Here is a 26,728-nt window from a genome sequence, read left to right as displayed (position 1 = left end):
GCGTGTTGTGTCTTTCTGCAACATGTGCATGTACGCCCCTGGAGATCTTCAATAATCTAACTTCTCAGCGAAATCCAAGTGCATGTTAGGTGTTTTTGACTTGGCATGCAAGGTCTGCGGGAGCCCTGTGCATCTCTCTTTGCTTTTGAATGCAGTGTCGCCCACTCACTGTCTCTGCCAGCCACTCAGCTTCCTGCAGCAAAGAAGCCACCTCTGCAGACTTGGGGACATTAATGTCCCCTGTTTGGTTGCCTCTTCCTCTTGGGGTGTTAAAACAAGGATTCCTTTGAGCCTCCCTGTCCAGCTGCACAGCGACATTCACAAGCACAAACACTACCTCCCTGTGTAATCACTTGCTACCCTGAGAAATGACAGCGGCAGTTTAAAAAAAAAGAAGAAAAGGAGAAATCAGGAAGATAGACGTGATGTGGGGCACCCTGGAGATCCAGTGGGGAGACACGTGTCCGGTTTCAACAGTGTCACCAGGCCCTTGATGATTCCTCCTTAGTAACTTAATTCTTTTGCCAGGGTTTGACAGTGACACAGAAAACTGTATCAGAAAGAGGCTTTAAGGTGTGGCCTATTTTTTTTTCCTGTGTTGACACTTAAAAAGAACCCGAGAGTTCCCCTCTTGAAGTACACTGATGCTCATATGATTGCTCATCACTATCTCTCTCTAACTCTCCTCCTCCTTCCTCTATTGGTACTCCATTTGTGTTCACAATTCTAACTCTCTCTCTCTCACTCGCTCTCCCCTCCCCCTTGCACACGGCCACACACACACACAAACACACACAAACACACACACAGAAACTGATGTGAGTTCCCCTATCTATCAGAGCCAGTTCCTCCATTTAAGATGCTGACTTGTTTATGTTGAGGGGACGAGTGAATGACTGTTGCGAGTTTTTGCACTCTACTTCGAGGCTTCTTTGGGGCATTTTGTCTTGGCATGTCTGCTTTGTTGCAGGAAACGGAGGCATGAGGTCTGCTTTGTTACTGATTTGTGGTTGACAGATAAAGCGAGAAGGAGGTTAACTCACTCATAGAGTCGTTTGATAAGCAGGACTTAGGCGCGGAGTTTAGTCGATGAGTGTAGGTGAGCAGCCTTCGACCTCGAGCAGCCCTCCCTGCTGTGCCTGCTCTTGCTGTCCAGTGCACAGTAACACATAGAGGACACAGAGGAGATAAAGGAGGAGCAAGGCCAACCATGGAGCTGTAGAGACGTGCTCAAATGCCTGTACGGATCACCAGTGGAGGAGGAGTGTTGCTGAGGAGAAGAACTCTGCAATGAACAAGAACAAAAGGTAATTAAATAAGAAAAAAGAGACAGGGCGTTAAACCTGAGAGTTCGCTGCTCGCAGAACCATTTGCACCTCAGTTTCTTAACAAGTGTAAGTCTAAGTATGTGTCAGCAGCAAGTGTTTTGAGTGCAGCAGTGATGTGTGAACATTGAGGTTGTAACTGAGATGTGGTGTGGTTTGTGCAAAGGTTCTTGACAAAGTCAAAGAGAAACAAGGACATTTATTTCTGCATCTAGTGTATGCCTCTTCTGCCATTTATTGTCATATTCAACACTGTGCACATGGAGGCTTTGGGTTAAAATAAAGGCTGCAGTTAATGTTTTGACCTGCATATCAGTGAAGACTATCAACTTCTCAAATTATTTGTGTGTACTGCACACAAGTGAGAGCCAACATTCAACAGTTGTGCGTGCCTGTGGAGAGCTGCCTGCTTGCCTTTCCATGGAAATGCGTTCTGCTTTTCTGTTCTGTCCAGTAATCTCCTTTTTCACGTCAGTGCAGTGACGTTTTTTGCATTCGATTTTAGATACAGCAGAGAACCTATATGTTTGTGTTTTCAGAGGCATTTTTTACTGCTGCAGTTGTGACCACAGATCTTATCAGATTACTTGGAATGAAAGGGTTGTATGTTAAATGTTGAGGTAGTCAAATGTGAGTTTTGTCCAATTAGTTACCTGAGTTTGAGGGTATGGAGTTTCCCCTTCAGTGGCAAGACTGTCTAGAACTATCACATAAGGTCAGCATTGTATTTTTATCAGTTATGCATATGAGTTTAACAATATGTAAGACAATAAATAACACATTCCTGAAATGTAGAAATCTTTGTAAAATCTCTAAAAAAAAAAAAACCCTAAAGAGAAGCATGGAACAAACTCAACGTGGAACTAAATTGTAATAGTGGAAAATTAGGGAAGTAAGTCACATTAGAATTATTGTTATAGGTTAAACATACATGTGTGTATACCAGAGAGAGAATTTCCAAAAATTGGAGAGAACAGAGTGTAGTGCTTAGTTGAACAGGTACAGTACTGAGTAAAAGTCTTGAGCCACTCCTCATTTCTTGATAGTTTGCTTCCAAGCAGCCAGACTTTCTTGTAATTGTAAAGTGCTCTTGAACAGCGTCCTAAGGGTCTTTCAGTGTTTGGGGTTTTTTGGGGGGATATTGGCTCTCTTTTACCTGAACATTTTCAGGGGACTATTTTGTTCCGTTTTTTGTTATTGTTATTTCTTCATTAAGCCACTTAACACCAACCTATGAATCATTCAAGTATGAAAAAGGCACATAACCTAAGGAATGAATCCATTTTAATTTGTATATTTAGGCATTTTGCTATTAGCAGTCTGTCACCAAAAAAAGCACATCATTTATTCCTGTTTCTTTAGTTGAACTTTGACACACATAATATAGTATTTGTGCTTGATTCCCAAAGACCTAGTTAAAAATGGCATGGATTGCAATGCGTGCTTAGAAATTATGGTAAATGAAGGGCAAAAGACAAAGTACCAGGACTAGCAAACTATCTATAGCAGATAAACATTATCTAAATGTCAAGTCTGTAAGAAATAGGAAGAAGAATTTCAAAGATGTGATACAGGCATGAGAAACACATCTGACCCTTCAGTCGATCAAGCTACTATCTGCTAAAGGTTCACCAGAAATGGTCTCAGTGGAGGATTGCCCTCAGTATTCACAGAGAAGGTCAGGAGAGAGGTACAACAGTCAGTGTCTATAGCCATCTGTAAAACACAGTGGCAGCTCTGTCATGGTGTGATGCTGCCTTTCTGGTAGTGTTGTTGGAGGTCTTGCCATTAATTACTTTTGAATACACAAAGGTACTATCAGATTTTGATTGAGCATCCAAAGCATCTGAATATCCGGTTTTTCATTTTTCAATGTGACAATGATCCCAAACACACTGCCAATTCATTAAAAACATACCTGGATTGAAAGCACATAACAGAACACTATAGGTCATGGATTGGCCTCCCCAGAGCTCAGAGCTCAACAATATTAAGGGAGCACTGGAAGATCTTGACAGAGAACAGAACAAAAGGCAGCCAGCATCCAAAAATGAACTTTGAATGTTCTTGAAGAGGCAGCGTGACCTATTCCTGAGGACTATTTAAAGAAATTACAAAAAAGCTTGACTACTCATTATAATTGAAAAAATAGTGTTTCTATACTGTATCTCGATGCACACTTGAATGTTCTAATGAATGGCTGCCCCTAGCTCCCATTTTCCTAGCAAAATATAAAGAATTTGGGGATTTCTCAAGACTTTTGCACAGGACTATATGATTGCACTATATACAGTACTAAGGAGGGGAGGGGTCAATAGCTCCTTGCAGAAGATGCATCCTCTTGATGCAGAGGGAAACAAGAATATGGGTTGGGAGAGGGGAGAGCAGGGGAAAAGAGCAGTACACAAACAAGGCCTTCAAAGGGCCTGGGCTTCAATTAATCAATTAAGGAAAGAAAGAGAGGAATTTGCATATCCCCCCGCCAGTGTGAGAGCAGGAGCAAGGGGAGGGGGTTACTGGATCTTTAGCCAGGAGTCTCAACACAGATGGGAAAGAGAGTGAGGGGGATTTCCAGAGAGAAAAGGAGAAGCTGTTTCCTGAATGGAATGAATAGAACAAGGATGAAGGAAGAGGAAAAAAGTGAGCAAAGTAGGAGTTAGTGAGGAAAATGAGGAATGGAAGGTCTTCCTGAAAAAAGAGTCAGTGATGCAATGGAGCAGGATCCAAATGAATAAGTATGTCATGTCATGTCATGCGCACAAGGATTTTCTTTTCAACACAAAGGTTGTTCCTATAGATGACATGCTAAATAAAGGGAGTGCTTTTCAAGTTGCCCTATGCTTTGGAAAAAGTCAATGCAAATTCCCAAACAGTAACTGTGTTCTAATTTGCATCCATATCCACTACACTCTATTTTCAAATGGCCCTCTGTCATTGAAGGTGGTCAGTGTCACTACACAGAAAACATACCTTTGACTGATGTTTTGTGTGTTACCTACTCAGCACTCGGGGGAAATTCCCTGAATAACGTTATGACATCAACAACATTTCCCCGTCAGCATTTCTGTTTGTAGTTGCCGTGTCTCACGTATGTGCAAGTGCTTTGACAGCAGGTGAATTCACTGAGAAAGGTGATATGTTGCAAAGGACATTGAGATTAGAAAACCACTCAGTTTTGTTTTTAAATGTACAAAATTAGTGTACATACTTCAATCCAAACACGTAAAAGAAATAACGGACTTGGAAACACTTGAGAACATAGAATAGATATTCTCATAATTTATTGAGACTGTTAACGAATTAGGTGATTATTGGTTCATTTTCAATCTGGATCAGGTAATATCTTTAAGTCAGTGTTATCTGCATAGTCAAAATCCCAAATTGCATTGTTTTTTTAATCGATGGACTTCACAGTCTCTACAGAATGTAACAGCTTAACTTAAAGCAAAGACCTTACCCAGCATGAGATTTAAGTTTCACAGTACACTTTTGCAGAAACCTAAAAGGCAGCTAAGTATAGATAAAATGACAGAGGCATCTTGATTTCACAAGCTTTCCTCTCCTTAAAATATATTTGTTGAAAATGTTGCATGCTGTGCTGTTAATGTTAGTGTTTTGAATTCAGTAGCCAGACTGTGTAATGAGGCAGAGGGGAGGAGCACAAGAGGCAGATCTTTGTTGCCCAGCAGGTTTCCAAACCAGTCACCTGGAGCCTGAGTACGAGGAAGAAGAGTGATGGAGTCTGGTTCATCACTGACATCCCCCTAATGCAGGGGTGGGCAATCTCAGTCCACGAGGGCCGGTGTCCCTGCAGGTTATAGATGTGTCCTCGAACCAACACAGCTGATTTAAATGGCTAAATTAGTTCCTCAACATGTCCTGAAGTTCTCCAGAGGCCTGGTAACGAACTAATCATGTGATTCAGGTGTGTTGACCCAAGGTGAGATCTAAAACCTGCAGGGACACCGGCCCTCGTGGACTGAGATTGCCCACCCCTGCCCTAATGTTTTGAGTCTAGATGTCTCTGAGAGTGAAATATGTTGCGTGATGACTAGATGGAACAGCACGTACAGGCAGCTTGTGGTATAAATAGATAAGTGAATGTCACCACATGTTCCTGTGTATCTATAAGTGTTCTGCCATTTTATATGTTTTTGAGTGTCTGGACAGTGGGTGCAGGTGTATGTTTAGTAATGCATAAACTATATGAGAATGTACCAATGTGGTGAGTGGGTTGGGGAAATAAGCTGAGTGCTTAGGTTAAAAGAAGGGGATGTAGGTCTGGTCATTCAGGGAACTTGTCACCAGTTCTCTGAACTCACAGTTGTTTCCTGGCAATTTCATCACATTATCTGCAGTATAGACTGACAGTTTCATATTGGTTACATACTACTCAGTGTTTGCTCAGATGCACGAATACAAAATGTCTTAAGTGCAACACAAAGCTTCACCACCTTTAAAAAAAAAATGACAGACACTCTTAATGGGCAGGTTTGTTGCAAAATGTAGTTTCATTAATGTTTGGTAATTGTGGATCTAGACTTCTCTTAAGTCTCTTGCAAAACTGAGGTAACTATACCAGTTAAAATGTAGATGAAAAAGCAAAGAATAGAAACCAATAAAAAAGTTAAGAATTTCACTGGTTATTGTGAAACACGGTCAGATATTGCACAACTGAGCCACTGATCTGAAGAGGAAGCATCAACATAATCATGAAACAGAAAACTGTTGTGTTTAAGCATAAAATGTAGTATCTCTCCCTTATCTTTGTTGTCTAAAAAGTTGTTTTTGTAACTCTACTCGCACTTAGCATCAGTCCAGCTTCAGCATAAAGTATGCACAAAGGGATGGCCTATGTGCTATGACTAGGCTGGATTCTCCTCAGTTGCAAATTTCCATTGAAGTCCAAAAAAGGGAAAATTTGCATCAGCGTTCTGCCACATCAGTAGCAGGACACCAGTCACCAGTGTATGATTACTAAAACAAATGGGTCTTGTGGTTACATACTGTATCTATAGGCTGCGAGGTGAATCAAAGAGAGATCTTCCGTTCTTGCCTAGTTTACTTGTGAGATGTGGTAAATCTATTTTGTTTTCGACAACAAGAAAGCATAATTTCAGTGTCTTATAAAAACTAATGGGTGATGTATTTTTATACTAACAGCATCCAAATATGTTTTGATGTTTTACTTTTTTAGACTTATAGATTTTTTTGTAACTTCAGTACCACTTATCAAAAACAAAAGGACTTATAGCAGTCACTATGCCTTATTTAATCTCTCATGTTGTCTGTTCCAGATTTTCCATGACATTAATAGGAGTTTAAAAATAAAAGTTGCTCTGGCCTATGTCACCATTAGCACCTGCAATTAAAGAAAAAAAAAATCCCGATCAAAACTAATTCTTATAAAGTTTCTAAAAGCACAGGAGTAAAAATACAGTACAACATTTAAATGTGTGACACAACTGGCCACCCATCTAATGTCAGTAATGAAAAGTCCCCCACTACTTCAAGTCTTTTACTTATTTGACAAATTTAGAGAAGCGTCTGAGCTGTTGCGTGCAGTTAGTCTGCTTGTGCATGATGGCTCAGACAGCAGCAGAGCTGTAGCAGAGCTTATCAGATGTGGGGAGCTGTGTTTCCTCTAATGCTGGCTTGAACTATCTCGTCACACATTGTTCTACTTTTTTAGGCTACTTATGCTCCCCTTTTCTCTCCCTCTCTCGCTCTCGCTTTCACTCTCTATCTGCCTTTCTGTCTGTCTCACTTTCTTAGGAAGTCCAATGTGGAGAGTCCTGGTGTGCTAAAGGGCAAAAACCTGGGCCCCCGGAGGAGGAATACATGTCCCAGTCCTCAGGACATCACCCGGGCCCTGCAGAGCCCCAGTTCTGCTCCCAGTGCCAGTGCTGCCAGCCTGGATGACCTCATACAGCGCTGCCTAAACTGCTTTGGTCAGTCTCTGTTTGCCATGTGGTTTTACACTTTAACAACAACAAGGTTATATAATTGAGGGATGAGGGAAAGTGTGGGGGGTGGGGGTGAGAGAAACTGACAGGGTGGGATGGAGAGAGACAAAGAGCAGTCTCATACAATCAAGCTTTGTTCTGTTGGGTTACAGAAGCCAGCCAGTCATTCCCATGCAATGTTAAACTATACAAATCTCTCTATCTCTATCTCTATCGCCTCCTCTGTTGGTGTATCAGTCAGTTCATTAAAATTACACAAATACATTTTTTGGATATCAACTGTTAAAGGTCCTGAAATGTGACAGTAGAAAAACTCAAAATAATGATCTAGTTAACTGGCATAATATAAAGCTTTCCTAGGGAAATGTTAGGGTAAAATAAAACTAGGTAGTTTGGTTGTACTGAACCTTTAAATTATAATTAATATATATTTCTGTTGATAAAAACAGGCATACCTAGAGAAAGTCTGAAATCTCCACTCTACCTGAGCTGCTTGGTGTGACATAAACTCGTTGCCTATTGCACTGTTTGTTGTTTTTAATCACATTAATCCTCCTCCTGTGAATCCACTGCTCCGTTTTGCTTGCAGATTCAGAGGGCAAGACTTCCAGCCCAAGAGGGACCCAGTTGGTCCACATGACCCTGATGATGCACAGCTGGGTTGTGCCATCTGAGGCATTTGCCCAGAAACTTCTCACTCTATATCCTCCACTGCCACTCAGTGTAATACTCTGGTTCCACTGGTGCACTGCTCCCAATCACATGCCCATGTTGATTAATCAGATCAGGAAACAAGCATGGCTTTGTTTTGCACTCCATGTTTGCAAAGCAGATTTCAAGTATATATCCCTACTGTTTGGTATAATTTGCACAGTGTGTTTAGAGCCTTGACTATTATTCTTACTTATAAGGACTGTCCCTCCGACAAGAGAGGACTCAGGCGGACACAGATCCGCCACCTTGCCAGGTGAGTAAGGACACTCGAGACCGTTGAATGATGGCGTATGACGGAACTGGTTATCCTGCTCTATTTGCGAGTAGTAAACATGTTTTCTGTTTTGCTTTGTGGCAAGGCAGTGGATCAGCCAGTTCCCAGCGGTATTTGAGGTGGACCCCCACCTTGAACAGACCATGGGGGACCTGTGGGCACTGGTCCGGTCAGATGGAGGAGAGGAGAAACACTCGCAGCTCATCGAGAACTCCTGCTTGTGAGTCATGTTTCTGTTTGATTTACCGTTGTACCCTGGAAAAACTGCATATATATAAATATGTCTAAAAACAGTTTAAAAATATATATATATATATATATATATATATAAACAATAAACAATCCTATAAATAGAATGATGATTTTTGTCCTGTTGCCTTTCCTAGAAGCCCTCACCTGAACATATCACAGGCACCCTCACCTTCTGTGAAGAAGAGGAAGGTGTCTTTAATATTCGATCACATGGAGCCAGACGAGATGGCTGAGCATCTCAGCTACCTTGAGTTTAAAAACTTCTGTAATGTATCAGTAAGTTCACCAAACAACTTCTCACTATTTCTTAGGTTTTTCACCCGATGAGACACCATCATGTTGCCATGACTCACAGAGATGTTCCTAGTCCTGAAATAAGCACTCAGAGTTGATGAATATGCATAGACAAGTTTTACTTTTGGTATCATTATTAGTACCAGTACATTATGTGGTTATGATAATTAGTCCTCTTGTAAAGATGTTATTATAGCCTAGTAGCAAAATTAATGGATAAATCATAAAATCATCTAAGATTCAAGCTAAAGCTCTTTAGTTAAGCATTCTTTGTCAGCGTTTGAGGTTTTTTGCTAAACAGTGTAGTTTAATGGCATCTTCATTCATTCTACACACAGCTGAGCATGAAGTATGTTAAAGTAAAAATATTATACTGTAAAAATGTTAAAGGTTCACTGTATTTTTGACAGTTTAAATGGTGACACTTTCCATGAACATTGGTCATTTTGTTTTAATCACACTATCAGTAATATGTTATTTGTAAGAACAAGTTTTTCTGCCACATTGTGAGAAATCCTGTTGCGTAACTTGCATTGTAGTTGATGGCATTTCTAACTTTCAATAGGAAGTGTGAACACTTTATGGGAAATGGTTTCAGTGTATCAATTTGCCTAATAGTACCTACATCTATAGTCTCAGTCCCTTTACAAAGTATTAGTAAATGGTGCCATACAGTCGATAGTGGTCACCGTATCTGTTGGTTTTACTGACAGTCAGGCTCCCTCCAGATGTTCCAGATGGTTTGTGAAATTGCAAAGTTGTGCCACAACTTTTTCTTTTACTCTGAAGCCACAATCAGAAGATAAAATATTGTTTTATTTTTATGAGAAAATGATTCAAAATGTTAAAATTACGAATAACCTTTATTGCTTGAACTCTTTTCTAATCGGACAGTTCTTGGATTACCGCAGCTATGTAGTACGAGGTTCAGTCCGGGACAATCCTGCTTTGGAGCGTTCAGTGATGATGTGTAATGGGGTCTCCCAGTGGGTCCAGCTGATGATTCTTAGCAGACACACAGCCCAGCAGAGAGCCCAGGTCTTCACCAAGTTCATTCATGTGGCTCAGGTAAAGTACCTGGGGAGGCAACATCACAAAAACTGAAATAAGAGCTAAGACGCATTTTGGTTTGGCTGCCAGGTCTACTGTTTCAGGTGCACTTTTTCTAATTTACAGTTATTTCTTATGCTCTTTTCCATTTAGAAACTTCGATCTCTGCAAAACTTTAACACTCTCATGGCCGTAACTGGAGGCCTCTGTCACAGTTCAATCTCCCGCCTCAAAGACACTTCTAACCTGCTGCCTCCTGATGTCACTAAGGTATTTTAAATATTGCGTGTAATCATGAGTCAGTGTTAGTGCCTGTCACGCCACAAGGGTGTAAACGTTTAGACATTGCTTTGCTTAATCATTGCAATGTCTGTTTCTTCACCTGCTAACCCAGTAAGTGGTGTTTCTGGTAATTCTTTATCTTTTGTTAGATATGGTGGCATTCAAAAAGTGATATTTGCATGTCATACACATCAACTAAACTTACTGTACATATGAGAAAGAATGTTTTGGGGCGTAACATTAACTCAGAGAAGTGTTTGGTACACATTCCATTTTTACCTCTTGTTTTTCCTGTGTGGGACAACACCTTCAACTGCCCTCTTGGGGTTGCTTTGTCATATCCTGAAGAGTTTTTATAGATTTTTTACATTTTTAGCTGTATGGTCTCATCACAGCTAGCCAGCTGTTTCTAGACAAACGTGTGCAAAGGTTTGCCATATCTTAGATTACTCTTAGACGATTCACTGTTTTCCATTTAAACAAAAAAAAAAAGGCTTAGTTAAATATTTTAAAAATATATATTTTTTAATCACTATTTGTCAATCTTTATTTTCTGTCAGGCTCTCAGTGAAATGACAGAGCTGCTCTCGTCGCGGAGTAATTACAGCAACTACCGTCGGGTTTACAATGAGTGCACCGGCTTCAAGGTTCCCATTTTGGGTGTCCATCTAAAGGATCTGATCTCGCTGAATGAGGCCTTGCCGGACTACATAGATGAGGAAAAAATCAACCTGAGCAAGCTGCAGCACCTCTATAGCAACATTAATGACCTGCTGGCCCTCCACAGCTGTACACCACCCTTTGAGGCCAACAAAGACCTGCTGCATCTGCTCACGGTACTAGAACAAGAAACAAGAAGGGGATTTTTACAAAGTTAGATAGCACGAAGTCACAAACATCTGAAATTCTGTTCTGTGTTAATGTTTCAGCTCTCCCTAGATTTATACTACACTGAGGATGAGATATATGAACTCTCATATGCCAAGGAACCCAAGAACCCCAAGGTTCAGGTCAGTAGAGCTGAAGTGAAGCTCTTTGTAACGGTACACAGGTTCACACTTACTTTAACCTCTTCTTATAAGCGGGTGGACATTTGCACACTTTCTGTGGGTGTAACGTGTTCTTCAAAACAAAAGCAGAGACGCAGTGCTTAAATACATCAAAGTTAGCCACATCAAAGCGCTGTACGTTAGGGAAGTGTATTATGTGGTGGGTGTGTGCATTTTTGCTTGTCTGACAGTCTTCGTGTCTCATTGCTGCATCTGTTTGTCCACAGCCTGTAGCTCCAGTTAAACCCCCAGTAGTGGCAGAGTGGGGTTCAGGAGTCACCCCCAGGCTCGACCCCGACACCATATCTAAACACGTCAAACAGATGGTGGATGTGAGTATGTGACTTTGCAACAACCTGATGTCTCTCACTTCCTTATTACTTGGCAGCCTAAAGCAGAACTAGCAAACTGTTCCTTGACAAGTGGAACTGAATATCTGATCGTTCTGTTGCCCCCTGCAGTCCATAATGAAGAATTATGACCACAATCAGGATGGCTACATTTCGCTGGAGGAATTTGAAAAAATAGCAGCCAACTTCCCCTTCTCCTTCTGTACTCAAGAAACTGACAGGTGAGGAAGCTGCAGCTCACACGCGGGCCTCTCGTCATGACCTAAATGCAAATCAGAGAAAGGACAACTTACTTACATCTATGTTGCACTTTGGAAAATTTTCTGCCTAGGGAGGGACAAATCAGCCGTGAAGAAATCACCTCTTACTTCATGAGGGGAATGTCCGTATGTGCCAAGTTGGGGTACAACTTCAATGACGCGCATAACTTCCATGAAACCACATACAAACGACCAACATTCTGTGATATATGTAGAGGCTTTGTGAGTGTCATTAGCTTTGTTTGTTGTTTGTTTCTTTTTTCTCATTGTTTTGGGTTTTGTAGAAATTTAGTCAAATTGTAATTTGTCATATCTTGCAGCTATGGGGTGTCACCAAACAGGGCTACCACTGTAAAGGTAGGCTCAGAAACACAAAAATAAACCTCTACGATCAGAGATCTTAACCTTCTAATCAACTGTCAAGAGTAATCAGCTTGATCTGAGCAAGAATTTGCCCAATAGAATAAGACAGAGTTTAAGAGGACAATTCCCTGAACATGTGGCCTCTTGACATTTCCTCTGCTATTGAAGTAATTTAGTTTGTAACGCTAAAAGCATTACAAAATTACACGTCAACACTGAAATAGGCTATGTTGTTCCAAAAACAATGGTCTGATTACTCTGGATAATCCACAAAACGTTTTCTTAATCTGAGTGAACGAATCCTTAAAGTGGTAGTGCTTTAAAAGCTTAACATTTTCTCTGTCTTCCAGACTGTGGGATAAACTGCCACAGACACTGTAGAGATCTGGTGGGTATTGAGTGCTTGAAGAAACACAAAAACACGACTGGGTCCTGTCCATGCACCCCCGCACCTGATTTAAGAACCAAGGGCAACAGCTGGAGTGCGTCCTTTCTTCTTCATATACAGTCCGCAAAGCACACACTGTCTTCTGTCAGTAAAAAGTCTCTAAAATTATTATTTAATATTATTATTTTTTCTGGTCAGGTTCGGAAGAGGAGACCTTTGTTTTTCCCCTGAGTAATGAAACAGAGCACCATAAGGGTACATCTGACTGGAAAAGTAACACCAGTGAATCAGTACTGTCCGACCGCTCCACTCAGACGGATCCTGGAGTTTGGACACCTGAGAAGAAGGACAAAAAGGGAAACCACCTTCACTCTCGTCCATCACTGAGAAAGGTGAGAAATGGTGCAAGTTCCTGCAAAGTGATCATTCAGAAAGGAAGTGTTTCTTAACCTTTTCTTCTCTGTGATCCTGTTTATATGTGAAAAATGCCATGATTGCATAATGAAATAATACAGCAAGGATTCATTTAAGATTAAAAACTTTGAGTTGCTACCAGACACAGTACAAAATGATAACTCCGTTAAGAATACTGTGAGCTTGGACTCCATATGTACAACTTTGAATGACTCCCTCTACTGTCGTTTTCATGCATGCTGTTATAAAACAGCAAAATAATCCTTTTTTGTGTCCAGCTTGTCCATCTGACTGCTGAGACTTTACTACCTCATATTTTAGGCACTACTTTCAGAGTTAAAGCATTACAAGTGCAGTTTAAAACACTTTGCAAGACTTTGTGAAATGAGAAAAACAAACAGTGACTAGTTTCTTTATGATTAATTTGACATTTGTTTTCCAGGTCAGCACTCTACCACACAGAACCCGCTGCTCCATGCCTGTTTCCTTCCTGCAGGAGAAGATGGAGGAGCTGCATCTGTACAAAGACAAAAGCAGGGAGCCAGACTGAGCACTCATTTCCCCACATGGACAAAGCACAGACACAAACACATTTTTTGGACAAAGCTGTGTCTGACTCGTGTTGAACTGATACTATTTACTGGCCACTTATTTTAGAAGGCCAGCAAAGGACTCATTTGTGTTTCAAGCATGGTTGTGTGATGTTTTTCATTTGATCTTTGTCACTGCTATTTTATTGGTTATCCGGCTAAGAAACATGGATTTTCCTACTGAGGAACACCTCGTATTGTTTTGAACTGGTGCCTTGGTTTTCTGGTGCTAAACCACCTTACTTCCTAATTTATGCCAACCTATAGGCAGGCTTTTCCTGATCATACAATATATACACATGCAGGGTAGGAAATTAACACTAACCTCAACAAAACTGTGGTTAATTGTAACACTGGCAGCTATATGACAACTCGTCAATTTGGAAAGAATGGAAAACTATTTTAACTGTTATTTATTTGGCTGTTGATTGGATATTTGATATACAAACAGCTAATGTATCAATTTATCGCGTGTCAAAAAGTTATATTATCGAGTTTTACCTTAGCATCTGTTAGCCCAGTTGGTAGTAGAGTTTTGCACATCAAATTCTAAATGGCAATATTGGATTTCATATGTTTTTTACTCAATTAAGCTGTCAGAAAAAGTTAGTGGAAAATCACAAAGTATTTGTTATTGAAACTTCATCATCTATATTGCCCATTTGAATAGCAAAAGGAGCTTGTTAAGCCTAATCGGCCATCATGACTACAGTTTAAAATGTTCATTTCCTTCCCAATGTTTTTGACTGCACATGCATATGGTCCAAACTTGGCATATGGTTTTTAGCTAAACGCTTCCTTTTGTTTTGTCCATGACTTACAAATGTTGGGAAAAAAAGTCGAAAAACATATCAATGATTAATCAGACAGTATGTGTTGTGTCTGACTTCACTGAAGGGGAACAAAAGGACATTAACAATTACAGGCATATACAACTGCATTTATTGTATAAAGACAAGACAGTTTGCGTAACTGATCAAAATCTGATTTTCATTTTCAGGTAGAAAACAAATTGTTTGAAAAGAATAGGATTAAACTACAAGACAAAATGCGCAATCACAAAGGGATGGAAAAAAAGAAAAGAAAAAAACAACCCTGCACATAGAACTAGTCAAGAGTGGCAAAATATTTTTCTCAATCAAAGACTGGATTAAATACTACAGCATCAACACCTATTTAAAAAACGTGTTTCATAATGCTTGGTGTCTATTGCAGTAAATAAAATGTAAAATCGGTAACTGAAAATTAAAAAGCAAGACAGGACAGGGTCATGGATGTAAAAAGCATGCATTTTGTTCTTCTCAAAGCAAGCAAAAGTATTCAGGGTTTGCTGTACTTTTCCTGCCTTCTTCACACTATGAAATGTACAATTACCTCTTCAATCTGTAGTAAATGTGGATTTCATACATCCACACTGAATGCATTATCAATAACATTCATTAAATGTCTTGATACCTATCATCTACCACTTCACGGTCACTGCTTAGAATAAGACTTAATTCAGTAAAAATAATGAAAAGACATCAAACTGTATGTAATTTAGGTGTACACGGATTGATGGCAAATGAAGGCTACTGTGTTAAATCAGATGGAGGATGTTATGGTTGGAGACACAATGTAGGACTGTACAAAAATCAATCTTCTGCAGTTATCAGAGGTGTTCAGGACACAGGTGGATGCAGGTACAGATGCAGGAAGGAAGCTACTGGGAACCAGAAGATGAGCCTTGGCTGCCTTGTCCAGGATAGCTGCCATACTGGCTGTAATATTGATTCCACTGGTTCTGATTCTGGTAGTACTGCTGCCACTGCTGAGCATACTGTAAATCAAAGCAAGAAGCATTTAGAGTTAAAAGTATGTTTACAAGTTTGAGATACTTCATGATCATTAAACCCTTTCCAAAGCCTTAAAGGTGGAGAGAGAAAGAAAGAAAGAAAGAAAGAAAGAAAGAAAGAAAGAAAGAAAGAAAGAAAGAAAGAAAGAAAGAAAGAAAGAAAGAAAGAAAGAAAGAAAGAAAGAAAGAAAGAAAGAAAGAAAGAAAGAAAGAAAGAAAGAAAGAAAGAAAGAAAGAAAGAAAGAAAGAAAGAAAGAAAAGGCTGAACACTGTTTTAAAGTTGTGAACTTTGTGATTCAGTTTTTCTACAGTGAAAACTTTGGATAAAACTTGGCCACCATCAGATCGATTACTACTAAAGTGAATTCATTAGGATTTCTGCCACTGGGCTCTATTGAAGTAACGGCCTGAGTTCATAGGGCCAAAAATGGACGTTAGTGGTACCTGCTGATACTGCTGGTTGTAGCTCTGCTGTGGCTGCTGTTGTGGTTGCTGTTGTGGTTGCTGCTGCTGGTGGTTGTACGTCTGACCAGTGGCAGGTGTCTGGCTGTAGCTCTGACTGTATGCTGGGTACTGACTGTAGTTGCTGTAGTAATTCTGGTTGTAGTTGCCCTGGTTGTACCCTTGATTGTAGCTCTGGCTGTAGCCCTGAGGGTGAAGAAGAATACAATGATATAATTTTTTCCTCCATTTTATAATTTATGGTGTTTTATCCATAAATGAATCATATTAAGTACCTGGTTGTATCCTCCTTTGTTGTAAGAGGGTGCAGTTCTGTAGCTTCCCCCTGACTGCTGACTGCGGTTATATCCACTTCGTGCATCAGAGCCTCCGTCACGGTAGCTGTTGCCCCACCTGTTCTGGTTATAGCTGCCACGATTGTAGCCTGTAAAACGCAACAAAAAGATGAAATATCTACAGACATTTATTGAACAATTTTATTTTACAAAAATGCTGTGCCAACGTAAAAGTCAAAGGAAGAAAGCAGGTGCAACATTTGTTAAACTGAGATCATTAAGTGTTCAGGAAAAATATGTTAACCTGAAAGTTCCAACTTTCTAGTTTGAAATTATCAAAAAATAAATAATATTTAAGAGTTCTTACCTCCTCTGTATCCACTGCCTCCATCCCCACTGCGGTTCTGGTAGCTGCCACGAGCTCCATCACGGTTGTCATACCGCTGGAAGCTACCACCTCCGCGGCCACGGAACCCACCAGACCTGTTATCAAAGCGTTTCTCAGGGGGTGGGCCAGCTTTGCGGCCCTCCTCATTGTACTGCTTCATCAACTTTTCAGCCTCGTCGCGCTGCAGCTCGACGTACGTCACTGCCTCCAGGAAGTCGCAAGGCTCAGGGAGAGTAAAGTTGGCTTCAAGAGTGGCAGTGATGACCACAGGAAAGAGACAGCCCATCCAGCAAAAAAAGGATGGGAGAGAGAGAAAGAGGGGGAGGGGGTTGTAGTGAAGACCAAAGCAGCCACACCACCGGAAGACAAAATGAAAACTAATTACTATTGTACAGGGGAAAAGTACATCAGAGAAACTAAGAGCAGATAATGAAGCAGATGGTAGGGTAAAGGGAACAAAAATTACCTCCAAGGGAACATGGAGGAAACATTTGTTTAAACAGACACAGGAGAGGAGGGAGACTTCAGTAAAGGTGGGGAGGGGGACAAAGGACAACTAAAAAGTTGGTGAGAAGAGGAAACAGCTCTGCAAACCAAGGACAGCTGATGTGAGAGTGTTACAAATTAACTTACAAAAACATATGCATGTAAATGTGTCATTTGGAAACATTCGTTTCATGGAAGCCAATTGTGCAGTATTGGTTCTATTACAAAGCCGAAATCTCAGTTTGCAGGGCATCAGAAGTAAGCTGAATGGCAAGTGGTAGATACAGGGCAAAAAATAAGAATCAGATTCATGTTGACTTTTTAAAAAATATCCAGGTCTGATATCTGGCCAAAGGCTATGATGAGGGAAGGGGGGAGGGGGCATCTTCCAAGTTTGATTTTAGAGACAACACATAGAAAAAAAGTAAAAAAAGTAGATCTGGTGTTTTATTTATTGTTTCCACAGCGTTCCTACCTTTCATTTCTAACACAGCATGATCGGGCACATCCTTCCCCTGCTCATTGGTTTGCTTTAATGTTCGTTCTTTTAAATCCTCGTCCGTGGGACAAATTACAATAGCCTTGCGTTGAAAACCTTCAAAAGGACGCATTTTTCGTCTCCTTGCTGATCCATAAACATTTGTCTAGCAATGGTGACAAGAAAGAAGTAGAAGCTTGTTTGTTATTGTTTATTTGTAATGGCTTTCCACTGGAAGGAAGCTGGAACCCTGCAATAATGAAGTGAGAGAGGTTTGGCTTGGACGTCAGTCTACGTTTTTACTCAGGTACTATTGGCCTCTCGTCACTCCACAGACTTACCTCACGGTCTGTGCGTCCAGGTACCCAGTGACTGCTAAAGAAAGTTATTGTAAATAGAGGGACCCCGTGCTGACTAAACTTTCTGCTTTGTCAGACAACGCCAAGATGCGCGCACTCAATTCTGTGTTCATTCAATGACTATGTGCTGATTGTAAATATGCTTCAAAAGCACTGCTACAATTACGCAGAGCAGTAACTGAGAGAAGCTGTGAGTATTTTGTATTTACCTCAAACATTAAAAGAACTTAAATATGCCCTAGATGAACAGTTACAATACCGAAAGGTATATTACAGTTACCATTTCGATTGAATTGATTTTCAATTCAGTTAATTCTTCTTCTATTGCGATGTAGCAATTATAAATGTAGAGATAGTTTGCAGTAGTCACCAGGTGGAATAGCAAATACATAAATATTTCATATCTTGCTCTGAACAACCTAATTTCAGTATTATAAACTACTGCTGTTAGATTTTTCTCCCAAAATATTCCATAGCACTGATCAGCAGGAACGACTCATGGTTACATTTTGCTTTGATGACAGTGCCAACTGTCAAATGTAGCCACATTATAAATCACATTTTTTTCCATAATCCTTGCTGCCTGTGTAAGAACTCAAAACCGAATGAAAATGCTTCAAAAACCCTCGTTTCAAATCAGGACTACAGCTAAATAACAAACACTTAATAATTACGCTTTATCTAAATTAGGCTTTTAGGTGACATTAAAACTGCCAAAGCACAATTATCAAACTGCGCCATGCTATGACATTCAAATAGAAGACTTGCGGTTAGGACACTTTAAACAGCAAACAGCTCACAGTATTAACTTCAAACAATCTCTCTCTTCATCCAGCAGAACTCAGTGGGGTCTCCACTGACCAACAAACAACTAAGTAATGCCAATGTCAGTTAAATTTGTAATGAATATGATCTCACAATTTAACAGTGAGAAGCTTATACAAGTTCTTATTAGTAACCAATTTAGCTTTAAATATATGCCAAAAGCTTAAAAAAAAAAAAAAAAAAAATAGGATTTCGGTTCCTTAATATACACACAACGAAATCACATACCTCAAAGAAAACACTCTGTGTCTAAAGTGCCAACTTTACAACTTTTATCGAATATAAACATGTCCGAAAAGCACCATTTACCACAGCATGCTGCTTCAAAAACCGCTTGCTAGTCTCATGGGTCCCTCAGACTTACCTTTACTCACCTTTTCTTCATACGAGCTCTTGTCCCATTCCAGACAACACATATATAACCTACCTGCAAATACTCACAGTTTCCACAGAAAAGCCACAGTCCACCATCAGACCCACCTACCTTTTTCCCACATTTCCTGAGCTCAAAGATCTGAAAATCTAAAAGGCTGTTAGTCAGTACTTACCTTAGGGGTCAATTTATTAAAAAACACACTCAAAAGTTCCATATATCTCACTTAAAAAATAGCTTTTAAAAAGCTATCAACTCTGTCTTATTAAATTAGCAACAGAAGGTGTTTTTCTTACTCACCAGTCAGAGCTTACTTGTTTCTCAACATCTTTACAAAGTCATGGTTTACTTGTACATTGTTGAAATTCACAAGACAAACAATACTGTATTATGACAGGGAATAGCAAGTGCAATATACTGCGGGATGAAAACATAACATATTCTGTCACTTATGAGAGCCATTAATCATTTTCGTTTACAATGCATGACAAGCAAGTGACAAGAGGGAGATCAATGCTTCTTCTACTCTATAATACACAGAGACCCCCTGAAAGATAAATAAATAGTCCATTAGAGAGAGAGTGATCATCAGGGCACATTGACTGACTGTGGTGAGTATTAAAGCAGAGTGTAACTGGAGGGGCAGTACCTGATCGAGGATGTAGTTGCGTCTCTTGCGGGCGGCGATCTCAATCAGCCGGTTCAGACACTGGGTGGCCTGCTGTATCAGAACATCCCAGCGCCCGGCGTAGTTCTTCTGGCGGCGCAGACCCATGACCTGGAGAAAAAGGAATACATTTTAAAATCTTTGTTTGAAAATAAATAAAGACTTTGAACAGAACCAACATTCACAATGTAATGAAGAAAAAAAAAACCCCACAACAAACAAAACCAACCTTCATCTTGTCCATGATAGCATTTGTGCCCAGGATGTTGTACTTCTTGTCCGGGTTACTCTCTGCATGCTTTGAGGCCCAAGTGGTTTTTCCACAGGCAGGGAGGCCAACCATCATCAAAATCTGGGGGGAAAAACAAAACAAAAAACCTCTGATCAGTGCTACATCAATTTTTTATTTTGCTTACAATTAAATTTACAAATTGTGGCTAACTTCCAATTAACAATCAAGCATTTAGTCTCCCCAAAACAACAGAAGATTTGGGGGCAAAAACCTCATGTACTGTATAGTACAATTTCACTGCTAACTTACCTCACACTCAGACTTGCTGGCAGGTCCTTTAGTACCTCTGATCTTGTCCTCCATCTCCAGATTGTGGATGAAGGTGTATCCCTCTTGTGGGGGGAAGTAAGGCTCTCGCTTCTGTCCAAAGTTGAACTCAACCGCACAATTCTTAACCAGGACGTGAGGGAACAGGGCACGGCCTGCCAAGGCTTCTTTGGTTGTCCGGAAAGCCACACCCAAATGCACTCCATTCTTAGAGAAGCCCATCTCCACCTCGTCACCACTGTCAAAGTCCTTAAAGTGACAAAGCAAAGAAAACGTCTCAACTTGTAAAATATGCAAAATGCGAGCATTATGATAGATTACTACCATAATTACTGAATAAAAACACAATAACTAAAATAAAGAATACATTATTAAAGAAATGTGTGAAATTCTTATGTGATAAGCTTTAGAGAAAATGAATCAATTACTTACAATGTAACAACCGATGACATCATTTTCGCCAAACTTCTCACCAAAGTCTGAAAATTTACAGTCAACGGATTTTTTTCCTGTTCCTCCATATCCAAAGGAAAATGGCTCCTCGCCTAAAACATTGCAGGATTAAAACAATTGTTTTATTAGTTGACCGAGCAAACATCATGTTGAGTATTGTGACAGATGCTTCACTCACCAAGCTGAGTGCTGCAGTGGTTGAGAGACCACCCAATTCTGACCACATGGGGATCAGGCTCACTGCTGGGGAGGTGCTTCACAGGAATTTCTTCATTGATCTTTAAAAAAAACAAAAGTCAAACACAATCAAGGTAAGATTTTTGTTTGCCTAATACATATATGCGTGCGTGTGTGTGTGAACCAGAAGGATTACTTGACATTATTTCAAAAACAAACAAAACAAAAACAAAAGAAAAGTTAACCAGAGCTTCTATAAAAATTGTGTTTTCAGCTACATTGGTTTAAAGGCCAACAGGGTTAATGCTATTCTTACATTTGACAATAATGCTTGTTAATAGTAAAGTTTCCCCAATACCAAATTGGTAAAATTTCATAAAATAGGTCTGACCTCATCAGCACGAATCATCTGTCTAGCTTTAAAACTACTAAGCCTTTAGACAAACGCATCCATTTACCTTCATCTCATAGCACACGCGTCCCTGGGTGACTCCATGAGTTGCTCGTGCCCCAGCCCAAAGGTAAGCAAAGCCTTCAATGGTCAGTGGATAACCACTGTAGCGGTCACGGGAAACTTTGAAGTGCAAATCACAATTGTCTGAAAACCAAAGAGTTAAGCACAAAGCATCAAACACTTCATCTATATCAGTCATAAGATGGTAGTCTACATCTCTGCAGCAATAGTGGGCGCTCATTATCACTGTAGATTAGAGCAGAGCATACATATATTTAAAAGGTTACACGTAATCCATCAACAAAAGCATGTAGTGAATAAATGACTGTGTCTGCTACAACAGTCCAACTTCCTATTGTCTCTGATATTTATAAACAACCATAGACAGCACACTGACACTAGTTTGTTCACACACTATTTAATGTACCATACTTACATGTATCAATTGTAACAAGAGTGTCATCTATGTTCTCCTCTTCATCTTCAGCAGGAGGCTGAGGTGTTCGGGATCTGTACAATAACACCAGAGTATTTATTGTCATACACTTTGCCTTATCCATTCCGAGTGTAGACAGTTGAGTTAACTTAGAAAAACATGTAGAAGCCCACCTCTTCTCCTCACGGTGCTCATAATAGCTGTAGCCCCTGTTCTCCTCATACGGCCTCTTACGTCCATAGTGTCCACCTCTCTCATCTTCAGTTTTGACTTGCTCTGGCTGGCCTGCGGTATCTTGCCCATGCTGCTGGTCATGCTGATTATCTTGTTGCCTTTCACCTGCACCCTCAGATTCATCTTCCATTTTGACCTCTACTTTAACTTCTATAATTAGACATGAACAAACATAACACATTTTAACATGAAAACAAGTTGTTGAATTTTTTCTACTAGGTATGAGAGCAGTTTGAGTGTTGGGTTTACATGTCTTTACTGTATGGCCAAAGTCCATGAGGAAAATTTTACACTACCTTTAGCATCATTTAGTTTAAGCAGATCACTGTCATTGTGCCACCTCTGCATGTCGGCAGTAAATAGCAGTAAAACTTGAATCTCTGAAAAGCGTTTCTATTCTCAACCAGTGCCATCAGAGATTAATACAAGACTATAAAAATCAACTGAGTAATAAAAGTAATGAAACATTACCTTGTCTATTCTTTTCATTCTCCTCCTCTTCATTCTCTTCCTCCACTTCCTCCTTTGTTGCAGGCTTGGTCTCTTCCTCAGACATCATGTCAGTTTTCTGAATATCCTCATCTGCTGTGAAGTCGGGCACATTGTGACCCGAGTCTGAAGGAGTCTGACTTTCGTAGGGGTTACCTTCTGCCTCCTCTTCTTCATAGTAACCACCTGAATCTCGGCCCTCATCTTCATCTTGAGGGGCATCACCTTCAGCTTCATCACCACCACCATAGTCCTCAGCTGCTTCTGAATCTGGAAATGTAAAATTTTTAAACTTAGTTTAGGTGTTCTAAAGTTTGTAAAGTGAAAAGTTTGTTGACATTTCCCAACTTTGAAACTTTAATTTATACTTAAGTACAGTGAAGTGCTTAAAATGTAATATCAGCAAAGGGCAGAAACTGGATCAAAGTCCAAAACAACGTAATAAAACTAGTTTCATGGAAGTGAAATGTTTAATGAAATAATACTTTACCTTGTTGCTCTTGTGCATCCGTTTCATCTTCATTGTCTTGGTAGTCATCACCGTATTCCTCTTCCTGCTGCTGATCCCCTTTATCCTCTTGCTCACCAGCATCAGCCTGAGCTTCAGCCTCCAGAGCGGCTTTCAGCCTCTCTACGAGGTCTGCCTTCAGGCCTCTGGTGTCCAGGCCACGGCGCTGGAGCTCTTCTTTTAACTCATTGACTTTCAGTTTCTTCACGTCAACACTCATTGTGATTTTGGATATCTGCTTGGTGCTTCTTGTCTTTATTTGCTACAAAAATTGGGAGGAAATGTTCAGGTACTGCTAAAAACACTGCCTATAACTTTCAAATGTTATCTGCTGCGCGGCACCGTGCCCACAGCCAAATAGGCTGCGTTAGCCGTTTAGCTAAGCTAGCAACGCTGGACAGATTCTGTAAGAATATACAGTGTTCCACTACACGTCTGTGAATAATTAAACTCGTGTTTTATTGCAGCCGTTACCAATACAACCCTTTGCAAGACAAAACTATTCCTAAAATAGATGCTAATGCTATTACTCATCTAAATATCTCGCTGAGCGCCTAACCTTCTTAGCCTAGCATTAGCTAACGCACCGACAGCCGCTGCAAGGGAAGAAACTTTAACTCAGACAATAAGCAAGCTGCGACCCATACTTTATGTCTGCACGCAAGTCCAGGAGAAAATGAACTGTGCAGTCCGCTTAAAGTTTAGTACTAAAGCGGAATATATTAACAAAACAAGGTTGAGGCCTACCTCCTTTCACCCAAGTTGCGCGGGCAAGTCGTGTTAGAAGACTGAAAGAGTTGCTACCGCCCCCTGGCGCCACAAAGTGGCCCAAACTCAGAACCGGAAGTTAACCAGAGCCGCTTGGTTGAATTTATTATTCTACTGCAAAAACACTGGGGTGCACTTCTTTGAGCTACCAAATAGCGCGAGTTTACCATTAACTAATTTGTACCATATAATCTTAGATGAAAAAAACAAAGTTCTGTATGATACGCGTTAAGCACTTGGAGCGTTCCAAAGCAGGAAGTGTTTAAGTTGACGTCATCTTGGGTACTGTAGTTTTACAGTAATGTGAAGACACGCGGGACATTATCCACTCTGGAGGTGCTTTCAGTTTTGTTCTCTTGTTTCGTATTAAACATAACAAAAACGCTATCAACAGCCAACATATCATTTTATTTCAATTTTTTTTCCAATTGTCACCATATATCCAATTAAAAACCAGCAATTACAACATGGAATTTTATGGACAGTACAGGGGCAGATTCTCTCAAAAACTATCCAGTGATATGAGCTGGTTCTGTTTTTGTTTTTTTTTTCCATTAATAGTAACTCATAATTAGTATTAAAAAAATCATATAATTCAGTATTTCCAAAGTGATTAAGGTCTACGAGGATCACTGAATTACAAATAAAGGAATATGCTGAAGCTGTTAAAAATATATATGTATATATCAACTTTAAGGTCACCACTTTATTGTACTGTAAGTTTTTATATACACTCAGTCAACTTTACAATGAACATACAAGGTCAGCCAGTGAAATTCACTATGAATATCATAGCAATTCCTTTTTTTACAACTAGTTGCTCAGAACACAAGCAAACAATAGCACCCAAATCCGCATTGCAGTGATATACTTATATCAACCTCTTCCACCCAGCTCAAAGCTATGAGGCTGTACATGTACACCTGCACTCACTCCTTCATCCCACAACCCGACATTGTGCCTTGCTGTATAGCAAACAACTAAATTTGTTACTTTTTGGTGGGAACAGGAAATGACAGCATTTGCCTGTTGACCTCTCTCAGCTGCGCACTTAGAGTCTCTGTCGTTAGGGATAATTCTGCTAGTTGCGTCTGTAGGCTTATGAGGGTCTCGTTCAGCTCTTCCTCTTTACGGCGAGAGTTAGCCGCCTGTCTGCTGTACTCTAACACCATGCATCCACCACCAATGAGGAAGATGATTGATTCCCCCAGTAACTCGGCGCCCAGCTCTGCTGCCGCTTCCTCGTTCAGCGGCTTAATGGTGGCTCCCCTGAAGCCCATGATCCGCATCTTTGTTCTCATCTCAATCCAGTGATAAACTGTTGGAACAAGGAGCATACAGTATATAAGGAAAGAAGACTTTGAATATGTTTGGGTCCTGTTCAATTTTTCATCAAAAGGATCAGCTAATCTGGTCAAAGGTTGTGAATACAGGAGAAACTGCATTTATAGTTAAAGATGCATGTCATCATTGCACTATCATTTACAAAAGTGATTTGATTTATTATAATCTTCTACCCAGCTGAGAAAGTAGCCTTAATACCATACTGAAATTGGGTTGAAATTTTTTAGAATTTTTTTTAGAATAAAACATGAAAACAGGACAACACTGCCCAAAACCACAGAATCAGTGGTGCTCTTGGTACATTACACAGAAATTAGGCAACCAGGTTCATTAAAACTGAAACATTCTTCCGTATATCTGTGGTCACCACATGACTTAGGATCCACATTTACTAGTTAATAATTCAAGAGACTCTCCAAGATTCAGCAGTCCATCAAGGAGACAAATTATCTTGATGTCAGTTATAAGTGGGAAAAGAATAAAGCCCCCTGCAAAGTGAGAAGTCTCTTAAACAGAATGCAAGAAGGCTGCCACGTAAAGATGAATCCCTTCACAGTCACTGGTGTCCTGTATAGCAACTGAGAAGCCAAATCCCTCAGAGCCTTAGCTTACATAATATTTCTTGTCCATAACAAATTTTGTGTGTTGTCATTTTGCCCCTGCTCAGACTCCTCAAAAGCTGGTGTGTCCTCCATTTCACCTTCTTGCTTCTGGCCCTCCTCCACCCCTTGACAGCTCTAAGTATGACTACACCTTCACAGTTCGGAGTAAAATCCTTTCTGCTTCACTCAGCCATCATATATGAAGATAAGACCACCTTTAAATCTAATCAAACTTTAATTGCATTTTATCTACTCAGTCAACAAATAATACCGTGCCCTTTTTTCTGCAGCGCCTTTTCATAAAAGCTCGATTTGATGCATTAATTTACTTAAATTTGCTATCTTTAAAGAAAAACTGTGACTTCTTTTTAATTTGCACACAGTAACAAACACAACATGATATACACAGTAATCTTTACTTGGGAAGTATTTTGAATGACTAAACAATAGAGCTAAGTGTCCACTTAGCATATTTCTGTCTAATTAAAGTCAGTGTCACATTCTGAATAGGGCGTTTGGATAACAATTGTCCTGCCGTGCCCTCATAGCAAAGGCTAATACAATCTGTTTCAATGACAGACAAGACCCGCCCTTTACACCTTGCCTGGCTGCTATAAGATGATTGGATAACAGTCATTTCAGGTTCATTATCATTGGTTGTTGCGCCTCCCCATGCTTATCAACCGTCAGAGGTGACTGGACTGAACTCTAAGCCTTTAGCAGCCGTTAGCTCAAATTACTCACTCTGTGCCGGCGGCAGGCAAATGTAAGTTTTAAAGAACTCGCTCCTCCGGGCTCCAGCTTTTATCCGGTTAGCCACAGGCTTGCTCAACTGCCTCACTCCGAGGTAGAGGAGCTTGGCGATAGGAAAGGCACCAACAACCATCTTGGCGGAAACGCTTCTCAATGGGGCGGAGTGCGTAGAGGTTACGTGATGACGTTATTGATTGACAAGCCCAGTCACAAATCCGACCACGTGTCCAAGT

At 40.2% G+C, this 26,728-nt stretch overlaps 3 protein-coding genes across 3 annotated transcripts; 1 reads left to right on the top strand and 2 right to left on the bottom strand.

Moving 5' to 3' along the window:
- Positions 1-813: 813 nt before the first annotated feature.
- rasgrp4 (RAS guanyl releasing protein 4) lies at positions 814-14,664 on the top strand. The gene is made up of 17 exons (XM_085244112.1): positions 814-1,307; positions 7,101-7,276; positions 7,881-7,992; positions 8,196-8,258; positions 8,365-8,499; positions 8,666-8,807; positions 9,720-9,893; positions 10,029-10,145; positions 10,718-10,993; positions 11,087-11,167; positions 11,434-11,538; positions 11,668-11,777; positions 11,888-12,038; positions 12,137-12,173; positions 12,530-12,661; positions 12,766-12,959; positions 13,424-14,664. Exons 1-17 carry the CDS (start codon positions 1,291-1,293, stop codon positions 13,529-13,531), a joined length of 2,130 nt encoding a protein of 709 aa, XP_085100238.1. The 5' UTR covers positions 814-1,290; the 3' UTR covers positions 13,532-14,664.
- hnrnpul1 (heterogeneous nuclear ribonucleoprotein U-like 1) lies at positions 14,496-23,254 on the bottom strand. The gene is made up of 15 exons (XM_085244109.1): positions 23,011-23,254; positions 22,503-22,790; positions 21,971-22,181; positions 21,798-21,871; positions 21,366-21,505; positions 20,909-21,008; positions 20,710-20,822; positions 20,260-20,526; positions 19,948-20,070; positions 19,701-19,829; positions 17,492-17,660; positions 16,510-16,773; positions 16,143-16,291; positions 15,850-16,053; positions 14,496-15,390 (listed from the first exon to the last, which is right to left on the bottom strand). The coding sequence occupies exons 1-15, from the start codon at positions 23,246-23,248 to the stop codon at positions 15,274-15,276; spliced, it is 2,586 nt and encodes an 861-aa protein (XP_085100235.1). The 5' UTR covers positions 23,249-23,254; the 3' UTR covers positions 14,496-15,273.
- On the bottom strand, positions 23,254-26,684 carry opa3 (outer mitochondrial membrane lipid metabolism regulator OPA3). Its single transcript, XM_085244113.1, has 3 exons — positions 26,487-26,684; positions 23,776-25,114; positions 23,254-23,290 (listed from the first exon to the last, which is right to left on the bottom strand). The coding sequence occupies exons 1-2, from the start codon at positions 26,626-26,628 to the stop codon at positions 24,786-24,788; spliced, it is 471 nt and encodes a 156-aa protein (XP_085100239.1). The 5' UTR covers positions 26,629-26,684; the 3' UTR covers positions 23,254-23,290; positions 23,776-24,785.
- Positions 26,685-26,728: the final 44 nt, after the last annotated feature.

This window comes from Mchenga conophoros, linkage group LG14 (genome assembly GCF_057382185.1).
Source record: "Mchenga conophoros isolate Kocher_MC1m ecotype Shallow Benthic linkage group LG14, M_conophoros_male_GT1.1, whole genome shotgun sequence".
NCBI classification, from domain to species: Eukaryota; Metazoa; Chordata; class Actinopteri; order Cichliformes; family Cichlidae; genus Mchenga; species Mchenga conophoros.
This window is presented reverse-complemented; position numbering and strand designations above follow the sequence as displayed.

Bases quoted from the DNA above. Each gene is read 5' to 3' on its own strand.
- rasgrp4 (XM_085244112.1), top strand. The intron at 9,894-10,028 runs GTAAAGTACCTG...TTTTCCATTTAG, and splicing joins AGTTCATTCATGTGGCTCAG to AAACTTCGATCTCTGCAAAA. The intron at 12,662-12,765 runs GTGCGTCCTTTC...TTTTCTGGTCAG, and splicing joins AACCAAGGGCAACAGCTGGA to GTTCGGAAGAGGAGACCTTT.
- hnrnpul1 (XM_085244109.1), bottom strand. From the start codon at position 23,248: ATGAGTGTTGACGTGAAGAAACTGAAAGTCAATGAGTTAAAAGAAGAG. The intron at 19,830-19,947 runs GTTGGTTTTGTT...CTTTTTCTCCAG, and splicing joins CTATCATGGACAAGATGAAG to GTCATGGGTCTGCGCCGCCA. The intron at 16,292-16,509 runs GTAAGAACTCTT...TGCGTTTTACAG, and splicing joins AGGCAGTGGATACAGAGGAG to GCTACAATCGTGGCAGCTAT.
- opa3 (XM_085244113.1), bottom strand. From the start codon at position 26,628: ATGGTTGTTGGTGCCTTTCCTATCGCCAAGCTCCTCTACCTCGGAGTG. The intron at 25,115-26,486 runs GTGAGTAATTTG...TTGTTCCAACAG, and splicing joins TTGCCTGCCGCCGGCACAGA to TTTATCACTGGATTGAGATG.